Below are 23,476 nucleotides of genomic sequence, written 5' to 3' on the forward strand. Positions count from 1 at the left end.
GAAGAACTGCACAGGGGTCAAAATTTAAAAATGTTCCAATCATATTGAAACATATACCACATTATGTGTCTGATCACAAAGATTCCAGAAAGATATAGTTTGGACCATCTACAATTGAATGTTATGGAGTTACGGGGTGAAAACATTAAGAATGGTGACAAAGGTCAATTTCAGCTTGTACAAGTTGCTCCAATTTTGAAAAAAGTGGTACAAATTATTGGTTGATAAAATAGGATAAATAGAATGGTTTTGACTGTGTTGAATGCTCAGTCTCCAAAGTAAAGGTCAAACATTGTTGACATCCATTGGATTCTATGGCATGTGACATATGTTATCCTGTAACGTGATAACGAAGCATGACACATGGTGCAAACTATTCCTTTTAAAAACCCTATTAACCCAAACAATAATTTGCATCACGTTTTACAATATTTGGAGCAACTTTAACTTCTGACCCCTGTACAAACTAAAACTGACTTTTGTTACCACTCTTGCTGTTTTTACCCCATAACACTCAGTCATAGATCATCCAAACTATATCTTTTTGGAATTTTTATGTTCAGACAAATAATGTGATATAGCTTTCAACATGAATAGAACATTTTTAAAATTCAAGTGGACACTCAGTTTTTTAAAAGAGTAATGTTTAAGGAGTATTTGTGCCAACTTTGGTGCTTGTAGTACTACACACACACACGCACACACACACACACACACATATGGACATACGGAGGGTTGTCGCATTTCCTCTGTCTGAACTGGACTCCGGTTCCACAGGTCCGGCTGCACATGCTCCACTGGCTCCATAGACTCCAGTCGCCATCCACGTGCTGAGGAATGGGGGCCTTGCTGACACACTCACCTGCACGACACCACTGACACACAAACACAAACACACACTCACATTAACAGCTTCCTGCTCTGTGTCTTTCTGGATATCTTCTGTCAGGTTTAATTTTGATTTGTACAGATTGGTGACATCGTCTGCGCGATACTAGAACAAACCCTTTGTTCTCTGTATTGTTGCTGGGTGACTGCCTCAACTCTCCAAGATTTCATAAACTGTACCTGCTGAATGATGAATCTTCCCATGTTTGTCTGTGTGTGCAAACCCGAGTGCCTCATTCCTAAATCACTTTTTTGATTGTTTGTTTTGTTCTCACCTGCTTCATGTGATTTCTGCTTCTGAACATCAGAGTTTCTTCACATCAGGTTATTATATTAAATCTGTGTAAGTGCAAGTTTTTTACAACCCCAATTCCAATGAAGTTGGGACATTGTGTGAAATGTAAATAAAAACAGAATACAATGATTTGCAAATCTTCTTCAACCTATATTCAATTGAATACACCACAAAGACAAGATATTTAATGTTCAAACTTTATTGTTTTTGTGCAAATATTTGCTCATTTTGAAATGGCTGCCTGCAACACGTTTCAAAAAAGCTGGGACAGTGGTATGTTTACCACTGTGTTACATCACCATTCCTTCTAACAACACTCAATAAGCGTTTGGGAACTAATGACACTAATTGTGAGTATCATGACTGGGTAGAAAAGGAGCATCCCCAAAAGTCTCAGCCGTTCACAAGAAAAGAAGGGTCGAGAATCATCACTTTGCTAACAATTGCGTGAAAAAATAGTCCAACAGTTTAAGAACAATGTTTCTCAACGTTCAATTGCAAGGAATTTAGAGATTCCATCATCTACAGTCCATAATATCAGAGATTCAGAGAATCTGGAGAACTTTCTACACGTAAGCGGCAAGGCTGAAAACCAACATTGAATGCCCATGACCTTCGATCCCTCAGGCAGCACTGCATTAAAAATAAATATCATTGTGTAAAGGATCTCACCGCATGGATTCAGGAACACTTCAGAAAACCATTGTCAGTTAACACAGTTCATCGCTACATCTACAAGTGCAAGTTTAAAACTCTACAATGCAAACCGAAAGCCATACATCAAAAACATCCAGAAACACCGCTGCCTTCTCTGGGCCAGAGCTCATTTGAAATAGACAGACACAAAGTGGAAAAGTGTGCTGTGGTCTGATGAGTCCACATTTCAAATTGTTTTTGGAAATCATGGATGTTGTGTCGGCAGCACGGTGGCTTAGTGGTTAGCACTGTTGCCTCACAGCGAGAAGGTTGTGGGTTCAATTCCCATGGCCTTTCTGTGTGGAGTTTGCATGTTCTCCCCGTGTTTGCGTGGGTTTCCTCCGGGTGCTCCGGTTTCCTCCCACATCCAAAGACATGCGGGTTAGGTGGATTGGAATCTTTAAAATTGTCCGTAGGTGTCTGTGTGGGTGTGTCTGTGTTTGTTTGTCTATTTGTGGCCCTGCGACAGACTAGCGTCCTGTCCTGGGTGTACCCCGCCTCACGCTCTATGACTGCTGGGATAGGCTCCAGCCCCCCGCGACCCTTAATTGGACTAAGCGGTAGAAGATGAATGGATGGATGGATGTTGTGTCCTCCAGACAAAAGAGAAAAAAGACCATCCAGATTGTTACCAGTGCAAAGTTCAAAAGACAGCATCTGTGATGGTATGGGGGTATATTAGTTCCCATGGCATGGGCGAATTACACATCTGTGATAGCACCATGAATGCTGAAAGGTACATCCAGGTTTTGGAGCAACACATGCTGCCATCCAAGTGTCTTTTTGAGGGACGTCACTGCTTATTTCAGCAAGACAATGCCAAGCCACATTCTGAATGTGTTTAGCCCAGGTTACACATAGATGGTTTTGTCGGTGAGTAGTAAGTAGACTGAAGTTCGCGGTAGTTCCGGCTGTTTTCGCGGTGGAAAGGGGCAGAGCGCGCGCAGCGGGGCTCCTCCTCGCTCTTTCCCCCAAAAAAACTCTGTCATAATTGTGTTTAGAAACCAGTCACCATTTGCTTTATTATACATCTATGTAGTTAATTAATAAAATATTCTCTACAGACGATTCGCTCGCGCGCACGTAAAAAAAAAAGAAAGAAAAAAAGAAACTCCGCTCCCTGCTGCTGCTGTTTGCTGCGGGGCTCCTCCTCGCTCTTTCCCCCAAAAAACTCTGTCATAATTGTGTTTAGAAGCCAGTCACCTGTTGTGAAAGTGTAGTGACACGGACCCACAACAGGGGGCGCAAATGAACGGTCAATAGATGAGCCAAAAAGTAACAATTTAATGTTGTGAAGGTGCACAACGAATACACAGACAATCTCAGAATCTGATAACAGTCAATCCACAAAGGTGACGTGTGGGCAGGCTCGAGGATAGAAGACGTCTGTCCTGAGAAGAGCCGGAACCACACGATTTCCGCCGCCACCGAACCTGGTGAATACTGGAGCCGCCAAGTCCCGAATTCCCAGGTGATCACCGTCCCCGACTGTCGGATCTGGTACTGCTGGCGAAGAACAAAGACAGTCAAGTGTGGGTGTGTGTACACCCCGTAACAACAACGGTGGGAATGCCACCTCCACCTCTAACACACACTCGTGCAGCGTCTGTTTAACCACTTATCTGACGGACGTAGGACGAAACAGTCGCGACCCACGCCGGTCCTCTGGTTGACAGCTGCAAAACAATAGCTCTTGGAATCAATTAATACAGGCAGAGAAAGTTACCTCCACAGAAGTACGATATCTCGGCAACGAGGTGGAGATGACGTCTGGTCTTTATGGAGTGAGATGCTGTAGAGTAGATGGGTGACAGCTGTCAAGAGCTAATGAGTGACAGCTGTCACCTCCGGCTGTGTCCGTGGCGGCAGCGCCCTCTCATGCCTGAAGCCCGCACTTCAGGCAGGGCACCCTCTGGTGGTGGGCCAGCAGTACCTCCTCTTCTGGCGGCCCACACAACAGACCCCCCCCCTCAACGGGCGCTCCTGGTGCCCGACCTGGCTTGTTCGGGTGACGGTGGTAGAAGTCGGCCGGAGGGCCGGATCCAGGATGAAGCTCCTCTTCACCCAGGAGCGTTCTTCGGGTCCATACCCCTCCCAGTCCACCAAATACTGGAACCCCCGGCCCATCCGACGGACGTCCAGGAGCCGGCGCACCGTCCAAGCCGGCTCCCCGTCGATGATCCGAGCAGGAGGCGGCGCCGGTCCGGGAGCACAGAGGGGTGAGGTGTGGTGAGGTTTGATCCTTGAAACATGAAAGACCGGGTGGATCCGCAGTGAAGCCGGGAGTTGGAGCTTCACTGCGGCAGGACTGAGGACTTTGAGGATCTTGTATGGTCCGATATATCTGTCCTTGAGTTTCGGGGAGTCCACCTGGAGGGGGATGTCCTTCGTGGATAGCAACACCTCCTGCCCGGGCTGGTAAGCAGGGGCCGGGGATCGCCGGCGGTCTGCATGGGTCTTCGCCCTCGTCCGGGCCTTAAACAAGGCAGAATGGGCGGAGCGCCACACCCGACGGCACTTCCGCAGGTGGGCCTGGACCGAGGGCACACCGACCTCTCCCTCCACCACGGGAAACAACGGGGGCTGATACCCCAAACACACCTCAAATGGGGAGAGGCCGGTGGCAGAGGACACCTGGCTGTTATGCGCATACTCGATCCAGGCCAGATGTTCACTCCAGGCCATCGGGTGTGCGGACGTCACACAGTGCAGGGCTTGCTCCAATTCCTGATTGGCCCGTTCTGCCTGTCCATTGGTCTGCGGGTGACACCCGGACAAAAGGCTCACAGTGGCCCCCAGTTCCCGGCAGAAGCTCCTCCAGACGTGTGAGGAGAACTGGGGACCACAATCAGAGACGATGTCGGTGGGTATCCCATGCAGACGGACGACGTGGTGGACCAGGAGATCTGCTGTATCCTGGGCTGTTGGGAGCTTCGGGAGGGCCACGAAGTGGGCCGCCTTGGAGAATCGGTCCACTATCGTGAAGATGGTGGTGTTGCCCTGGGACGGCGGGAGGCCCGTGACGAAATCCAGGCCGATGTGGGACCAGGGGCGATGAGGCACAGGTAGCGGCTGGAGAAGTCCTTGGGACCTTTTATGGTCTGCCTTGCCCCTGGCACAGGTGGTGCAGGCCTGGATGTACTCCCGGATGTCGGCCGCCATAGACGCCCACCAGAAGCACTGCCGGACAACTGCCACGGTCCTTCGCACCCCTGGATGACAGGAGAGCTTGGAACCGTGACAGAAGTCCAAGACTGCAGCTCTGGCCTCTGGTGGGACGTACAAACGGTTCTTCGGACCAGTTCCGGGGTCCGGGCTCCGTGCCAGGGCCTCCCGGACGATCTTCTCCACGTCCCAGGTGAGGGTGGCCACGATAGTAGACTCAGGCAGGATGGGCTCCGGTGGATCCGACAGTGCAGTTTTGACCTCCTCTTCGTGTACCCGGGACAAGGCATCCGACCTCTGGTTCTTGGTCCCGGGGCGATAGGTGATCTGGAAGTCAAAACGCCCGAAGAACAGTGACCAGCGGGCTTGCCTGGGGTTCAGCCGCTTGGCGGTCCTGATATACTCCAGGTTCCGATGGTCAGTGAAAACCGTGAACGGCACAGACGCTCCCCTCCAACAGGTGTCTCCACTCCTCAAGAGCCTCTTTCACTGCAAGGAGTTCTCGATTGCCGACGTCATAGTTCCGTTCAGCCGGGGTCAACCTGCGAGAAAAGTAGGCACACGGGTGAAGAACCTTATCGGTCTCTCCGCTCTGGGATAGCACGGCTCCTATCCCTGAGTCAGAGGCGTCCACTTCAACCACGAACTGGCGGCTAGGGTCGGGCTGCACCAAAACTGGCGCAGTAGAGAACCGTCGTTCAACTCCTTGAACGCGGCTTCGCACCGATCCGACCAGGTGAAGGGGACTTTTGGAGAGGTCAGGGCTGTCAGGAGGCTAACGACCTGACTGTAGCCCTTAATGAACCTCCTATAGAAAGTAGCGAAGCCGAGGAACTGTTGCAGCTTCCTACGGCTTGTTGGTTGGGGCCAATCTCTCACCGCCGCAACCTTAGCCGGATCAGGGGCGACGGAGTTAGAGGAGATGATAAACCCCAGGAAGGACAAAGACGTGCGGTGAAACTCGCACTTCTCGCCCTTCACAAACAGTCGGTTCTCTAACAACCGCTGCAGGACCTGACGTACATGCTGGACATGGGTCTCAGGATCCGGAGAAAAGATGAGAATATCGTCCAGATATACGAAGACGAATCGGTGCAGGAAGTCCCGCAAGACATCGTTAACCAAGGCTTGGAACGTCGCGGGGGCGTTGGTGAGGCCGAACGGCATGACCAGGTACTCAAAGTGACCTAACGGGGTGTTAAATGCGGTCTTCCATTCGTCTCCCTTCCGGATCCGAACCAGGTGATACGCATTTCTAAGATCCAGCTTAGTAAAGATTTTGGCTCCATGCAGGGGGGTGAACACAGAATCCAACAATGGCAACGGGTATAGGTTGCGAACCGTAATCTCATTCAGCCCCCTGTAATCAATGCATGGACGGAGTCCGCCATCTTTCTTGCCCACAAAAAAGAAACCTGCCCCCATCGGGGAGGTGGAGTTCCGGATCAGCCCGGCAGCTAATGAGTCCCAGATGTAGGTCTCCATTGATTCGCGCTCAGGTCATGAGAGGTTGTACAGCCTGCTGGACAGGAACTCAGCGCCTGGAACCAAATCAATGGCACAATCGTACGGACGGTGCGGGGGAAGGGTGAGTGCCAGATCCTTGCTGAAGACGTCAGCAAGATCGTGGTACTCAACCGGCACTGCCGACAGATTGGGAGGGACTTTGACCTCCTCCTTAGCATGTAAACCGGGAGGAACCGAGGATCCTAAACACACCCGATGGCAGGTTTCGCTCCACTGAACCACCACCCCAGACGGCCAATCAATCCGGGGATTGTGCTTCAACATCCATGGGAAGCCCAAAATCACGCGGGAGGTAGAAGGAGTTACAAAAAACTCAATCTCCTCCCGATGGTTTCCAGACACCACCAGAGTTACTGGTTGTGTCTTGTGTGTGATTAAAGGGAGGAGGGTGCCATCTAGTGCCCGCACCTGCAATGGCGAAGGAAGCGCCACCAGAGGGAGCCCTACCTCCCTTGCCCATCTGCTGTCTAGCAAATTCCCTTCTGACCCCGTGTCCACCAGTGCTGGGGCTTGAAGGGTTAAATCCCCGCTCAGGATTATAACTGGGAGTCGTGTGGCAATCTGTGTGTGTCCCACGTGAATGTTTTGACCCCCCCTTAGCCCAGTCTCTAAGGGCGGTTGTTGTTGTGGCCGTTTGGGTCAGTTTTTCTGTATGTGCTCCTTTGAGCTGCAGAGAAAACACTCCCCGTGAACCAGCCTCCTCATTTTGGCCCTGTGCGTCTCCCTAACAACGCCAGCAGGGGGAGCTGTTGCCCCACGGAGCGCTGCGGCTGTGGAGCGTGGGGAGGGCGGCCCCTTTTCGAACCCGGAAGGGAGAGGGACGGCACGTATCCGGCCACGTCCTTCGCCTCGCTCCCGACGGCGTTCCTCCAACCGATTGTCTAACCGTATAACGAGATCGATAAGCCCATCTAAATCCCGCGGTTCCTCCTTAGCTACCAGATGCTCCTTCAGGACCGATGACAGTCCGTTTATGAAGGCGGCGCGGAGCGCGATGTTATTCCAGCCGGACCTCGCAGCCACGATGCGGAAGTCGACTGCATATTCGGCTGCGCACCGGCGCCCCTGTCGCATTGACAGCAGCATTGTTGAAGCGGTCTCTCCTCTGTTAGGGTAATCAAACACTGTTCTGAACTCCCCCACAAACCCAGTGTATGCTGATAACAACCGTGAATTCTGTTCCCAGAGCGCGGTAGCCCAGGCGCGTGCCTTACCCCGAAGCAAATTAATAACATAAGCCACCTTGCTGGCGTCAGACGCGTACATCACGGGTCGTTGTGCAAAGACGAGCGAACATTGCATCAGAAAGTCTGCGCACGTCTCCACACAACCCCCGTACGGCTCAGGGGGACTTATGTATGCTTCAGGGGATGGTGGGGGGGTTTGTTGAACGACCATTGGAATGTTAATACCCGGCACCGGGTCGGCAGGACGAGGAGCCGCAGCAGCGCTCTGATCGCGCGCTTCCACCTGTGCGGTGAGAGCCTCCATCCTGCGATTAAGGATGACGTTTTGCTTGGACATCAAATCCAGCCGAGCGGTAAAGGCGGTGAGGATTTGCTGCAACTCACCGAGCACGCCTCCTGCAGACGCCTGTGCACCCTGCTCTTCCATTGGCTGTCCAACAGATGGGTGACGCCCCTCGGGATCCATGACGCTGGCCGAGATATCCTGTTGTGAAAGTGTAGTAACACGGACCCACAACAGGGGGCGCAAATGAACGGTCAATAGATGAGCCAAAAAGTAACAATTTAATGTTGTGAAGGTGCACAACGAATACACAGACAATCTCAGAATCTGATAACAGTCAATCCACAAAGGTGACGTGTGGGCAGGCTCGAGGATAGAAGACGTCTGTCCTGAGAAGAGCCGGAACCACACGATTTCCGCCGCCACCGAACCTGGTGAATACTGGAGCCACCAAGTCCCGAATTCCCAGGTGATCACCGTCCCCGACTGTCGGATCTGGTACTGCTGGCGAAGAACAAAGACAGTCAAGTGTGGGTGTGTGTACACCCCGTAACAACAACGGTGGGAATGCCACCTCCACCTCCAACACACACTCGTGCAGCATCTGTTTAACCACTTATCTGACGGACGTAGGACGAAACAGTCGCGACCCACGCCGGTCCTCTGGTTGACAGCTGCAAAACAATAGCTCTTGGAATCAATTAATACAGGCAGAGAAAGTTACCTCCATAGAAGTACGATATCTCGGCAACGAGGTGGAGATGACGTCTGGTCTTTATGGAGTGAGATGCTGTAGAGTAGATGGGTGACAGCTGTCAAGAGCTAATGAGTGACAGCTGTCACCTCCGGCTGTGTCCGTGGCGGCAGCGCCCTCTCATGCCTGAAGCCCGCACTTCAGGCAGGGCGCCCTCTGGTGGTGGGCCAGCAGTACCTCCTCTTCTGGCGGCCCACACAACAGTCACCATTTGCTTTATTATACAGCTGTGTAGCTAATAAGCAAAATAATCTCCAGGACGATTCGCGCGCGCACGCATGTAAAATAAAAATAAAAAGAACCTCCGCTCCACGCTGCTGTGGTGCTGCTGCTCGATCCAAAAACTCTGTCATGAATATAAAATAAAGGACAAAAGAGACATAAGTCCTGCTCACAGGCTGCTACCAGATACAGGACATGTTCACATCTTCAAACTCCAGACATCTCCACGTCACTACATATTCAGTCCCTGACTGGTCATCGCGGCGCGATGAGATGGCGGCACTACAGGAAGCGTTGTTCGCATTGTCGCTTGTGCCGGCGTTAACAAAGGCGTGTGATCCTTAAGACGGCCAAAAACTCTTCCGGGACGCTTCCGGGAGCTCTTACCGTCTGTGTGTAAACGGGGCTTTACAACAGTGTGGCTTCGTAGTAGAAGAGTGCGGGTACTAGAATGGCCTGCCTGCAGTCCAGCTCTGTCACCCATTGAAAATGTGTGGCGTATTATGAAGTGCAAAACACAACAACGGAGACCCCGGACTGTTGAACAACTGAAGTTGTATGTCAAGCAAGAATGGGAAAGAATTCCATCTACAAAGCTTCAACAATTAGTGTCTCAGTTCCCAAATGCTTATTGAGTGTAGATGATGGAATCCCTAAATTCCTTGCAATTGAACGTTGAGAAACATTGTTCCTAAACTGTTGGACTATTTTTTCATGCAGCTGTTCACAAAGTGGTGATCCTCGACCCTTCGTTTCTTGTGAACGGCTGAGACTTTTGGGGATGCTCCTTTTATACCCAGTCATGACACTCACAATTAGCGTCCTCAGTTCCCAAATGCTTATTTAGTGTTGTTAGAAGGAAAGGTGATGTAACACAGTGGTAAACATACCACTGTCCCAGCTTTTTTGAAACGTGTTGCAACATCCATTTCAAAATGAGCAAATATTTGCACAAAAACAATGAACCTCATGAGTTTGAACATTAAATATTTTGTCTTTGTGGTGTATTCAATTGTCAGTTCTGTCAGGGAAAGCAGAGCGAGAGTTCTATTTCATTCCTTCTGACTTTGTTGGTATAAGACTCGACACCTGCGCATGCGCGCATGGAATAATCCAGGTGCTAAAGCATTGCCCTCTGGCGATCATCCGGAATTCACAGAACCGTAGTTACATACATAACTCTCGATAAGTTGGCTCAAAGGTTTTCTTTTTCCAACCATGTGGCTCCACCCTCCGGCTAAAAATCACGATGCTTCAACCTATGTATAGTACTGTGCTATATAATAATATACGTATATACAGCCAATCACATGGTCACAGGATCCCACTGGTTCTTTTTTATTATTATTATTGATTGGTCCTCTGTATGTGTGTGTGGGTGTGTGTGCGCACGCGTGTGTGTATGTGTTGTCGTCTGTCCCTGTCCGTGTCGTGTGTCCTGTCTGTTAGCTGTCGTGTTTTCCGTTATTTCACTCTTCAGCCCTTCTTGAGTTACACTTTAGTTTCCGGTCTTTCTTCCATGGTTCCTTTGTGGTTCCACTTCAGTTTGGTAATTATTTATGGTCTGGTTTAGGTTCTACTCACCCCCAGAGCTCTTTGTAGTTTGATGTTTCACTCTGTCTCTGTCAGTCCCTGTGTGTATTTTGTAGTCATGGCTCTGTCACAGTGTTCCTTCACAGGTGTGTTTCATCACAATCATCACACCTGTCCATGTTTTTTCATTACATGTTACTATTTAGGTTTGTCACTGTTCTGCCTTCACTTTAATGGATTATTCTGGTTTGTCTGCCCCTGGTGATTGTAGGTGGTTCTGTGTTTGCTCGTTTCTCCTGTCCTGGTGCTGCTGCCAACTCCTTGGTTCCTGATCATTTGGACTGTTCCCCGCTTTTGGACAACTGTTATCTACTTTGGCTATAGTAAATAAACTATTCACTTCCTACTCCTGTTTCATCTCTGTCTGCCTTTGTGTTCGAGACCTCACAGAACATAATGGTATGTGATTGCTGTCTTTGATATTTTTCCTTTGTTCTGTTTTTAGGTTTGTTTTTGTCCATTTGTATAAATTATTCATATTGTTCAATGAAAAAAGTTGATAAAACAAAGGATTAATATATATATATTTTTTTATTTATTTTTTTTTTGACTGACTACACACTCAGAAATCACAACAAAGCTGGAATGGTAACTGCTCTGTCTTAAGTACAACCACTTTTTTTCTGTCTTGTGGCTTCTGGAAAAAAAAAAAATTTTTTCTCATTTTATGTTGTGAGAACATTGAGCATCACCTGCGTTGTGAAGGAACATCAGTTGCAACATTCTGGTCATGTGGTGTGTTTCTGTGGGCGTGAGCACTCAGCCCGTTGGTTTCAGTTACAGATTTGTGTTTAAAGTTACGAGATATTTTCAGAATGTCAACAAAAAATAAAGTCAAAATGACAGCACTTTCCTGAACTGATGATAATGTCACTGCTGGGTTTTGTCGTGAGAATTGTAACATGCTGGAAAGTCCCTTGATTTTTTTTTTTTTAATTTCAATATTATCTTGTAGAATATTTAAAAAGCTCTCCGTCTCTTCCTCTCAACACTTGTATTGACTTTTTTTTCCCTGTACATCATATGACCTAAAAAAACCACCTCATGCGAGCATAAAACATTTTTGCCATTTCAAAATATGTACATGCACTTCGATGAAGCATATTTTTAATTAGCTACTTAGAATTGCACAATTTAGATAATAATGGAAACCTGCCGAGTATTGAGTCCAGGAACTGAAAAAGGCCAAGAACATGCCAACCTTTCACTTGTAATTTTTTACTTTTAAATTCAGATAAGACGGAGAAGATGGCCATTGGTCTGGAGAGACAGAGACACCAGTTTGACCAGCTAATGGTTGATTCAGTACATATCACAGTAAAAAAGCAAAAGAAATCTCATGGTGACCTTTGATCCCACCCTGACCTTTGAGATACACATTTGAGAAATGATTAATGCCTGGTTCACATGGCAGGATTTTAAAATTATCTGTAGGTTTCCAAAACCTGAGAGACCACACGTGGGGATAAAAAAAATCATAGATCTAACAGTTTTGGTCGTACAGTGTGTGGTGCTCAGCCACACGGTAAAAACAACACCACCACACACGAACAGACAAAGCGTGTCGTGATAGACAGGAGACGGAGACATGAAGAAGAGGAGTGTCTCTCCCTTATTTAGCAGGAGTACAGGAAAAACTACAGAGGATCTTCAGACAGCACAAAATCCCAGTTTACTTTAAACCGGTTAACACCATGAGACAGAAATTAGTTCACCCTAAGGACAGGATCCCTAGTTACAAACAGAGCAATGTAGTGTATTCTATCAGATGTCAGGAAAACTGTAACGAACACTACATAGGTGAGACTAAGCAACCTTTACACAAAAGGCTATACCAGCACCGCAGAGAGGGCACCAGCGGACCTCAGTCTGCAGTTCATCTCCACCTTAAAGACACTAACCACACGTTTGAGGACAAGGAAGTTAAAATCTTAGCCAGAGACAAGAAATGGTTTGAAAGAGGGGTCAAGGAGGCATTCTATATAAAACAGTTGAAACCCAGCCTTAACCGGGGAGGGGGTCTGAGACATGCTTTGTCCCCTGTTTACAATGGGGTAATCAGGTCAAAGCAGTTTCAGTCTTTTGTTCATGGTAATAAGTCATTCACGTCATCAGGAGAGTTGTCAAGGGAGCCATCAGGAGAGGCGTCCGTCCCATCATTAGGAGGGACAGCTGCCCTGTCATTAGGAGGGTGCTAACTAGAGCACAATAGGTGCTAATTAGAGCTGTTGTTTAGTCACTAGCCTATAGCAGTCTGCCTCTTGGTAGGAGGGGTCTGGTTAGGTTTTAAACTCCAGCTTTTGTGGCTTCTGTTTATTCTTCTCTACAAGAGTCAAGACAGAAGTCAGAATACCAGAGCAAGAATTTTAGCTGAGGAAGCTTCTGCGATTTGAAGCGAAATGTCCTTGCGTCAAGCAACCCAGTCCAGTTGAAGATTCAAGCTTCTCTACTATGGAAACCACCTGGACAACTGAGAGCCTACACAGAAAGACTGCAGGTTGAAAGGAGCCAGCTGAGGTGGTTCAGGAATCTGGTAAGGATTCTTCCTGGAAACCTCCCTAGGGAGGTGTTCCAGGCATGTCCATCTGGGAGGGGACCCCGGTGAAGACCCAGGACTAGGTGGAGAGATTATATCTCCTCACTGGCTTGGGAACACCTCGGGATCCACTAGTCAGAGGTGGTCAATGTGGCACAAGAGAGGGAAGTCTGGGATCCCCTGCTAGAGCTGTTGCCCCCGCGACCCGATCCCAGATCCCAGAAGATGAGTGATGAATGTGATGAGTGATTGCCGAGATGTTTCACTCCCAGGTAGGTGGATCCAGACATTTTCCACTCCTTGGAATGACAGCGCAATAGTGTCACTTATATTTCAAAAATAGTAATTTTTATACTGGTAGTCAGCAACTCTTTCCATCGTGAACACAAATATAAAAAGTCAAATTTCCAAAGTAAAATATTCATTTTTAGTGTAAATCACCTGTGAATTTTTAACAGATTATCCAGGAATCTCCAAAAACATTTTAATGAGTAACAGTATCCTGCAGATCAAAGACGTTTGTCCTCCTTCAGTCGTCAGCCACCATCACTACCAACATGGGGACCCCACAGGGCTGTGTCCTGAGCCCCATCCTCTACACCCTGTTCACCCACGACTGTGTCGCTTCCCACCCCAACAACACCATCATCAAGTTTGCTGACGACACGGCCGTGATAAGACGCATCACTGGCGGAGACGAAGCGGCCTACAGGAGGGAGGTAGACAGTCTGGTGACGTGGTGTGGAGACAATAACCTCACCCTGAACACAGACAAGACCAAGGAGATGATAGTGGACATAAGGAAGGAGAGGACGCCTCACCAGCTGCTGTTCATCCGAGGTCTTGAGGTGGAGAGGGTGAGGAACTTCAAGTACCTGGGGGTCCACATCAGCAATGACCTCATCTGGACATGCAACACCACACAGGTGGTGAAGAAGGCTCAGCAGCGGCTGTATTTCCTGAAGAGGCTGAGGAAATTTGGGATGGCACCCAAGATCCTCAGCAACTTCTACAGCAGCTTCATTGAGTCAGTCCTGAATACCTGCATCACGGTGTGGTATGGCAGCTGTACTGTGTGGGACCGCAAACACCTGCAGAGAGTGATAAGGACTGCGTCTAAGATCACCAGGACCCCACAACCCTCTCTGCAGAGCATCTACCACCGCAGAGTCCACAGGAGAGCTGTCTCCATCATCAAAGACCCCACTCACCCCCAACATGGACTATTCACACTCCTCCCATCAGACCGCAGGTTCAGGACTGTGAGATGCAGAACCACCAGGTTCAAGAACTCCTTCTTTCCCACAGCCACTAGACTGTTAAACAGCTGAACACCCCCCACCTCCCATGGACAGAGCCCCCCCATCACTGGTCACTTTATCTTCTATTGGACACTTTACTATATTACGGCCACTTTATTGTATTGCACTACAATACCTGTTAACTTGAATCCATTACCTCAATTGCACTAATTGCACGAAACCATTTACTGCTGAATGTTGCACAAAACAGTGCATCAGTGTGCAACATTCACTATCATGTGCATATCATGTAGGCCATTACACAAGCATATTTTATATTTCCCTTCTTACAGTGTATATTTCTTTTAATTACATTATTACATTTTTATTACATTGCTTGTTATATTCTATTGTTCTTACCAGCATGCTTATTTTATGTTATTTCATTTTCCCCCAACTTCTATTTAGATATTTTATACTTAGTTATTTATATATATATTTGGGCATCCAGTGTGGGCAGCAAAGTAAGAATTTCATTGCACAGGGAAACATGTTTCTTAACTGTGCATATGACAATAAAAGCTTTGAATCTCTTGAATCTCCTTCTATGGGCAGATGATACAGTGTCAAAATGATGTCATATCGTTGAACTCAGTTAAAAATGTTCAGCTTTTTTTTCAGAAATTGTAGTAATTGTATCTCTTGTTTTTATTTTTATTATCTTTTAGTTTTTTTGCTGATGGGGGATGGACCCCCCCAGCTCACCACCAGAACCTACCCCTGCTCCCAGATGTGCTTATTGACTCATTATTTCAAGCGTCTCACATCTCGAGTTCAGTTTCCGATCATGACACGGTCCTACCTTGTCAGCTCCACACTCGGTCCCATCCAGAGGTGGATCCAATTTGGTCTTACACACTGCGTCTCCTTGTATCAAACACCAGAGGCCAGCGCACATGAAATTCTGCAAACCAACACAGCAGCAGTGTGAGGCATTCATAAGCTCACAGTGCAGATTGTCCAATGCAACACCAATGCAACTCTGTCCTCCTTTCTGTCTCCACCAGAGGTCTTCCATATCATCTCAAAATGAATGTCAGGATCACTGCATTTGTTTCCATACTACGTAAAGTTACTCCTCCCAAAACAAAAAAAGGAATCTAACCTCTGTTATGATTTATCAAGGTTGAATCAAACCCATTTGAGCAAAAAGAGATCACGAAGCTGATAAAGTGCAAAAACCAAAGGTGTTTTATTCTTCACAAAACCAACTATAGATCCAAAACAGCAATAAATGTGCATGTGGCCTCGTAACAAAAACCCAGAGAACAAGCAAAAACAGGACAACAGGCAGGGACTCTGCAAAAAAAAACTAAATATCACATAACAACAACAGGTAACAACCGAGGATCACAAAATGCTCAAGAGATTTTATCACGGAGGAGACCAAACGAGAGAGACGGAGAAAGAAGACGCAAGTGCTTAAATGCAAGACGACAAATCATAACAGGTGCACGGAAATAGAACAGAAACAAAAACACACATGGAAATGAACAGAACACAGGGTGACAAAAAAAAACAAACAAAAAAAACAGTAAGAAAATAATTAGCCAATGAAAAAGACCATGATGGACATCAAAGAGTGAGTGGAAAATAAATAATCACAAGAACCAAATGTAACTGCAGAAGAGGAGAAATGATAATGCCAATACCAACGTAAAACAAAGAAGTGAACAATAAGCAACAGGGTAAAAACAAACACAATATCTATGGAGGAAATCAGAAGGTGATCTGAACACAAAAGATAATCAGAACTAAGCCACAATCAAGAACTAAAGCAACAAGGCAATGTGGAATATGGAATAATCAGTGCACAAATGACAAAAAACATTCAGAACCACAGACCGGCAACAGAACATAATACTGGGCAGAACACAGGCTTGGGCTATAATACGCACGCACACACACAAGACACTAAGAGGGCACCCAAACGAAAGACGAGGGAGGACACACCCATATGCATAGACAGGGCACACATAGGTGAGGAAGGACATGCCTACACACATCGGAGGCACGAGGACAACACACACACACACACACACACACACACACACACACACACACACACACACACACACACACACACACACACACACACACACAGATACAGGAGGCAATGAGAACCAAATATCATGTCACAAAACAAAACAAAGGACTGAAAATGCAAACCATAACCAGACGGACACACATACAACAACCTTGTTTCCTGCACTGGTATTTTCCAGTTGCTGTAAAAACTTTGTGTGGTCTCCTGACCTCATTCAGGTCCACACCTGCTCATGTCCTCCCCACTGCACTAATGGTGCCTAGTTGTCATTACTGTTACCAGTGGCCACAAAAGCAAACAATAAACTGACCAGTGAGTGACTGTCAAGATGAGTTTTACCTCCATGTTGTTGCAGAAGGTGGCATTGGTTCCAAAGAGGATCTGGCACTGTTCATCCGCGCTGTAGTGCATGCCCGGCAGCTTGGGGGACAGGCGGACCTGGTACCGCCTGCTGGGGTCTGTGTGCAACAGACAGCTACTGGCTTTGGATCTGTTTTAAACACACAAAGGAACCATGCTCAGTTCTGAAACAAGCTGTGTCAGTCACAGAACTGTGGGACTTTAGTGGGAGGTTGCACATCAAATATCAAACACATGAAAATGTAAAAGGTGATAAAAAGTGAGATGACAGCAGTGACTTTGTGCACATTCATGATAAAAGATGGAAGTGGACAGCACCTTCACGCACATGCATGCACTTCCAGCACCACTGACGCATCTTTATAAGAATTATGCATGTGCACATTATGGCAGAAATAACACATGTGCACGTTTGTGTCACTGACTGCATACGGTTTGATAATGAGGCCCGTGAGCATGTCCACAGAGAGGAAAAAACAGCCCACATCTGGACTGTCTGGATGAGGTCTGACAGGAAAGTGGGATTTGTGTTATGTGCAACATTTCAAAAAACTCAAACCTGAAACACTGTGTGTCTGGTAAAATGTCTGACCTTAGGAAACTGTCCAGGTCGTCACGACTGCAGGAAGACCACGAGAGGTCGCCGGGGCTCCGCCCCTTCACCCACTCACCCGACATGATGTGAGAGTGTCCACTGCAGGTGGCGTGGTCATCATCGTGGCTCATCCCCATGCTGAACACAACAAAGCACAAACAGGATTTCAACAGCCGTGGATACCACACTACGAAACATTAACATCCTCGATATCTAAAGTCAGGTCAGCGAGCATGTGCTGGAGCCATGCACTATGACAGCCATAACACTACAGAACCTTAATATCACCTGTATCTAAAGTCAGGTCAGGGAGCATGTGCCGGAGCCATGTGCCATGACAGCCACAACACAACAGAACCTTAATATCTCCTCCTGTATCTACAGTCAGGTCAGCGAGCATGTGCCCTTAGCTGTGCACCATGACAACCACAACACTACAGAACCTTAATATCACCTCCTGTATCTACAGTCAAGTCAGTGAGCATGTGCCTGAGCCGTGCACCATGACAGCCACAACACAACACAACCTTAATATCTCCTCCTGTATCTACAGTCAGGTCAGCGAGCATGTCCCTGAACTGTGCACCATGACAACCGCAACACTACAGAACCTTAATATTATCTGTATCTAAAGTCAGGTCAGCGAGCATGTGTTGAAGCTGTGCACCATGATAGCCACAACACTATAGAACCTTAATATTACCTGTATCTAAAGTGAGGTCAGTGAGCATGTGCCGAAGCCGTGCACCATGACAGCCACAACACTACGGAACCTAGTATCACCTCCTATATCTACAGTCAGGTCAGCGAGCATGTGCCTGAGCTGTGCACCATGATAACCACAACACTACAGAACCTTAATATCACCTCCTGTATCTACAGTCAGGTCAATGAGCATGTGCCTGAGCCATGCACCATGACAGCCACAACACAAAAGAACCTTAATATCACCTCCTATATCTAAAGTCAGGTCAGCGAGCATGTGCTGAAGTCGTGCACCATGATAGCCACAACACTATAGAACCTTAATATTACCTGTATCTAAAGTGAGGTCAGTGAGCATGTGCCGAAGCCGTGCACCATGACAGCCACAACACTACGGAACCTAGTATCACCTCCTATATCTACAGTCAGGTCAGCGAGCATGTGCCTGAGCTGTGCACCATGATAACCACAACACTACAGAACCTTAATATCACCTCCTGTATCTACAGTCAGGTCAATGAGCATGTGCCTGAGCCATGCACCATGACAGCCACAACACAAAAGAACCTTAATATCACCTCCTATATCTAAAGTCAGGTCAGCGAGCATGTGCTGAAGTCGTGCACCATGATAGCCACAACACTATAGAACCTTAATATTACCTGTATCTAAAGTGAGGTCAGTGAGCATGTGCCGAAGCCGTGCACCATGACAGCCACAACACTACAGAACCTAATATCAACTCCTATATCTACAGTCAGGTCAACGACCATGTGCCTGAGCTGTGGACCACGATACCCACAACACTACAGAACCTTAATATCACCTCCTGTATCTACAGTCAGGTCAGTGAGCATGTGCCTGAGCCATGCACCATGACAGCCACAACACAACAGAACCTTAATATCACCTCCTGTATCTACAGTCAGGTCAGTGAGCATGTGCCTGAGCCGTGCACCATGACAGCCACAACACTACAGAACCTTAATATTACCTGTATCTAAAGTGAGGTCAGTGAGCATGTGCCGAAGCCGTGCACCATGACAGCCACAACACTACAGAACCTAATATCACCTCCTATATCTACAGTCAGGTCAACGACCATGTGCCGAAGCCGTGCACCATGACAGCCACAACACTACGGAACCTAATATCACCTCCTATATCTACAGTCAGGTCAGCGAGCATGTGCCTGAGCCATGCACCATGAGAGCCACAACACAAAAGAACCTTAATATCACCTCCTATATCTACAGTCAGGTCAGCGAGCATGTGCCTGAGCTGTGCACCATGACAACCGCAACACTACAGAACCTTAATATTATCTGTATCTAAAGTCAGGTCAGTGAGCATGTGCTGAAGCCATGCACCATGATAGCCACAACACTATAGAACCTTAATATTACCTGTATCTAAAGTCAGGTCAGTGAGCATGTGCCTGAGCCATGCACCATGACAGCCACAACACAACAGAACCTTAATATCACCTCCTGTATCTACAGTCAGGTCAGTGAGCATGTGCCTGAGCCATGCACCATGACAGCCACAACACAACAGAACCTTAATATCACCTCCTGTATCTACAGTCAGGTCAGCGAGCATGTGCCTGAGCTGTGCACCATGACAACTGCAACACTACAGAACCTTAATATTATCTGTATCTGAAGTCAGGTCAGTGAGCATGTGCCTGAGCCATGCACCATGAAAGCCACAACACAGCAGAACCTTAATATTACCTGTATCTAACGTCAGGTCAGCGAGCATGTGCCTGAGTCATGCACCACAACAACCATTATTTACCAATAACCATTCTGATTGGTGACTTTAACATTCATATAATTAAGCCTTCTGATCCCCTCTGCAAATCATTTATGGAAATTGTGGATGCATTAGCATTTCAGCAATGCATTCAGGACTTGACGCACATTAGTGGAAATACCCTGGATTTTGTTCTCACATGTGGTATTGCTGTCACGAATACTGACATCATGCCTCTTACATCAGGGGTCTCTGATCACTCACAGAGTAGGTTTACGGTTTCGCTGCCATGTTTAGTGGAACAGCAACCTTATTTATCACTACAATGATGCATCAACTCCTCAACTAAGACTGAACTCGAAGCTAGACTGCCTGATATCTTCGCTTCACATTTGGAAAATGCCCAATCAGGAGCAGTCTTGTGGATAGTTTAAACTCAGCGCTCAAAACTACACTCGACATGATTACGCCACCTTTGTTAACCCCCCCACCCCCCCACCCCAAAAAAGACAGTCACCTTGGTTCAATGACTACTTACATGACCTCAAGCATGAGGCTAGAGGTCATTTTTTTTTTCATTTATTTATTTCAAGTTTTAAGGCACATATAGTCTCATTCGTATACCCTCAGACACTTATTTTTTGCTATACAGATATAAAAACAAGGTCTAGAACGGAGATGTGTAGTTCAAAATTAGAAGCATTCCACCTTGCGTGGAGTGATGCTATCTTAGACTATAAGCATGCGCTACTGGCTACAAAGCAAACCTATTACTCTGATTTGATCAACAAAAACAAGTATAACTCAAAGTTCTTGTTCGACATGGTGGCAACACTTATACAACCCCTGGCAAAAATTATGGAATCACCGGCCTCGGAGGATGTTCATTCAGTTGTTTAATTTTGTAGAAAAAAAGCAGATCACAGACATGACACAAAACTAAAGTCATTTCAAATGGCAACTTTCTGGCTTTAAGAAACACTATAAGAAATCAAGAAAAAAAGATTGTGGCAGTCAGTAACGGTTACTTTTTTAGACCAAGCAGAGGAAAAAATATGGAATCACTCAATTCTGAGGAAAAAATTATGGAATCACCCTGTAAATTTTCATCCCCAAAACTAACACCTGCATCATATCAGATCTGCTCGTTAGTCTGCATCTAAAAAGGAGTGAACACACCTTGGAGAGCTGTTGCACCAAGTGGACTGACATGAATCATGGCTCCAACACGAGAGATGTCAATTGAAACAAAGGAGAGGATTATCAAACTCTTAAAAGAGAGTAAATCATCACGCAATGTTGTAAAAGATGTTGGTTGTTCACAGTCAGCTGTGTCTAAACTCTGGACCAAATACAAACAACATGGGAAGGTTGTTAAAGGCAAACATACTGGTAGACCAAGGAAGACAATCAAAGCGTCAAGACAGAAAACTTAAAGCAATATGTCTCAAAAATCGAAAAATGTACAACAAAACAAATGAGGAACGAATGGGAGGAAACTGGAGTCAACGTCTGTGACCGAACTGTAAGAAACCGCCTAAAGGAAATGGGATTTACATACAGAAAAGCTAAACAAAAGGCATCATTAACACCTAAACAGAAAAAAACAAGGTTACAATGGGCTAAGGAAAAGCAATTGTGGACTGTGGATGACTGGATGAAAGTCATATTCAGTGATGAATCTCGAATCTGCATTGGGCAAGGTGATGATGCTGGAACTTTTGTTTGGTGCCTTTCCAATGAGATTTATAAAGATGACTGCCTGAAGAGAACATGTAAATTTCCACAGTCATTGATGATATGGGGCTGCATGTCAGGTAGAGGCACTGGGGAGATGGCTGTCATTACATCATCAATAAATGCACAAGTTTATGTTGATATTTTGGACAATTGAAAGGATGTTTGGGGATGATGAAATCATTTTTCAAGATGATAATGCATCTTGCCATAGAGCAAAAACTGCAAAAACATTCCTTGCAAAAAGACACATAGGGTCAATGTCATGGCATAGGGTCAATGTCAATGAGCAGATCTGATTTGATGCAGGTGTTAATTTGGGGGATGAAAATTTACAGGGTGATTCCATAATTCTTTCCTCAGAATTGAGTGATTCCATATTTTTTTCCTCTGCTTGGTCTAAAAAAGTAACTGTTACTGACTGCCTTCTTGATTTCTTATAGTGTTTCTTAAAGCCAGAAAGTTGCCATTTGAAATGACTTTAGTTTTGTGTCATGTCTGTGATCTGCTTTTTCTCTACAAAATTAAACAACTGAATGAACATCCTCTGGGGCCGGTGATTCCATAATTTTTGCCAGGGGTTGTATATAAACAGCCATCTGTAGTTCACTCTCCTTTTACAGCACAAGATTTCCTGGATTACTTTGAGAAGAAAATACAAGACATTAGGTTGAGCATATCCCAGCATGCCTTAAGCCAGCCACTACACCCCGCGTTACCGAGATTTACAGAATTTGATAGTATCTCACTAGCCGTGCTGACAAAACTCGTAACGTCTACAAAAAAACACAACCTGCTTATTTGACCCTATACCAACAAATCTGTTTCAGGACCAGTGGCCCACTCTTGGACCGACTGTGCTGGAAATTATTAATCGCTCATTAACTTCTGGATCTGTTCCTAAATGTTTCAAATCTGCAGTGATTAAACCAGTACTTAAGAAATCGAATCTTGACCCTAGTGTATTGAAAAACTATAGGCCGATATTAAATCAATCATTTTGCTCTAAAATTTTGGAAAAAGTGGTGTCACAGCAGCTTGTGGACTACATTACAGAGAATAATCTTTTTGAGCCACTGCAGTCTGCTTTTACAAAACATCATTTCACAGAGACAGCTCTCAGTAAAGTGCTGAATGATCTTCTACTTGCAATGGATTCAGACACCACTATGGTTCTGGTGCTGTTAGATCTCAGTGCTACGTTTGATACCGTGGATAATCATATTCTACTCGATAGGCTGGAGAATCATTTTGGGATTACTGGGAATGCCCTTGCATGGTTGACGTCATACCTAACTAGTTGTTCTCACTGTGTTTTGTACAATAACACGACCTCTAACCTCAGCGACATGAAACTTGGGGTGCCACAGGGGTCTGTTTTAGGCCCCCTGATTTTCTCCATTTATATAGCACTCCTTGGGCACGTATTGTGGCGTTTTGGGGTTAGCTTTCACTACTATGCTGATGATACTCAGTTATACATGCCAATAACTGCTGGTAATCTCATCCACATAAAATCCTTTGAAGGCTGCCTTGCATCAGTGAGAAGGTGGATGTCTAGCAATTTCCTACTTTTAAACTCTGATAAGACTGAAATGATGGTTCTTGGTCCAGTGAGACATCGGCATCAATTTGACTAGTTAACGATTGGCCTAGGCTCGTGTGTCATACATCACACTGACAAAGTGAGGAACCTTGGGGTAATTTTTGATCCTACATTGTTCTTTGACCTCCACATTAGAGATATTACGAGGACTGCTTTCTTCCACCTGCAAAATATAGTGAAGATTCGTCCCATCCTGTCTATGGCTGATGCTGAGACCCTGA

The 23,476-nt window shown here is 46.3% G+C and overlaps 1 protein-coding gene across 1 annotated transcript in view; it reads right to left on the bottom strand.

Annotated features, from left to right (window-relative positions):
* The window catches only part of adamts17 (ADAM metallopeptidase with thrombospondin type 1 motif, 17), a 448,852-nt gene that overhangs the window by 215,914 nt on the left and 209,462 nt on the right, over positions 1-23,476 (bottom strand). The window contains exons 9-12 of the mRNA XM_034184238.1: positions 17,447-17,587; positions 16,834-16,984; positions 15,250-15,351; positions 730-875 (exon numbers count right to left, since the gene is read on the bottom strand). Coding sequence (XP_034040129.1) covers positions 730-875; positions 15,250-15,351; positions 16,834-16,984; positions 17,447-17,587 — 540 coding nt within the window. The remainder of the gene's footprint in view (positions 1-729; positions 876-15,249; positions 15,352-16,833; positions 16,985-17,446; positions 17,588-23,476) is intronic.

The sequence above is a fragment of the Thalassophryne amazonica genome, chromosome 2, assembly GCF_902500255.1.
Source record: "Thalassophryne amazonica chromosome 2, fThaAma1.1, whole genome shotgun sequence".
NCBI lineage: Eukaryota > Metazoa > Chordata > Actinopteri > Batrachoidiformes > Batrachoididae > Thalassophryne > Thalassophryne amazonica.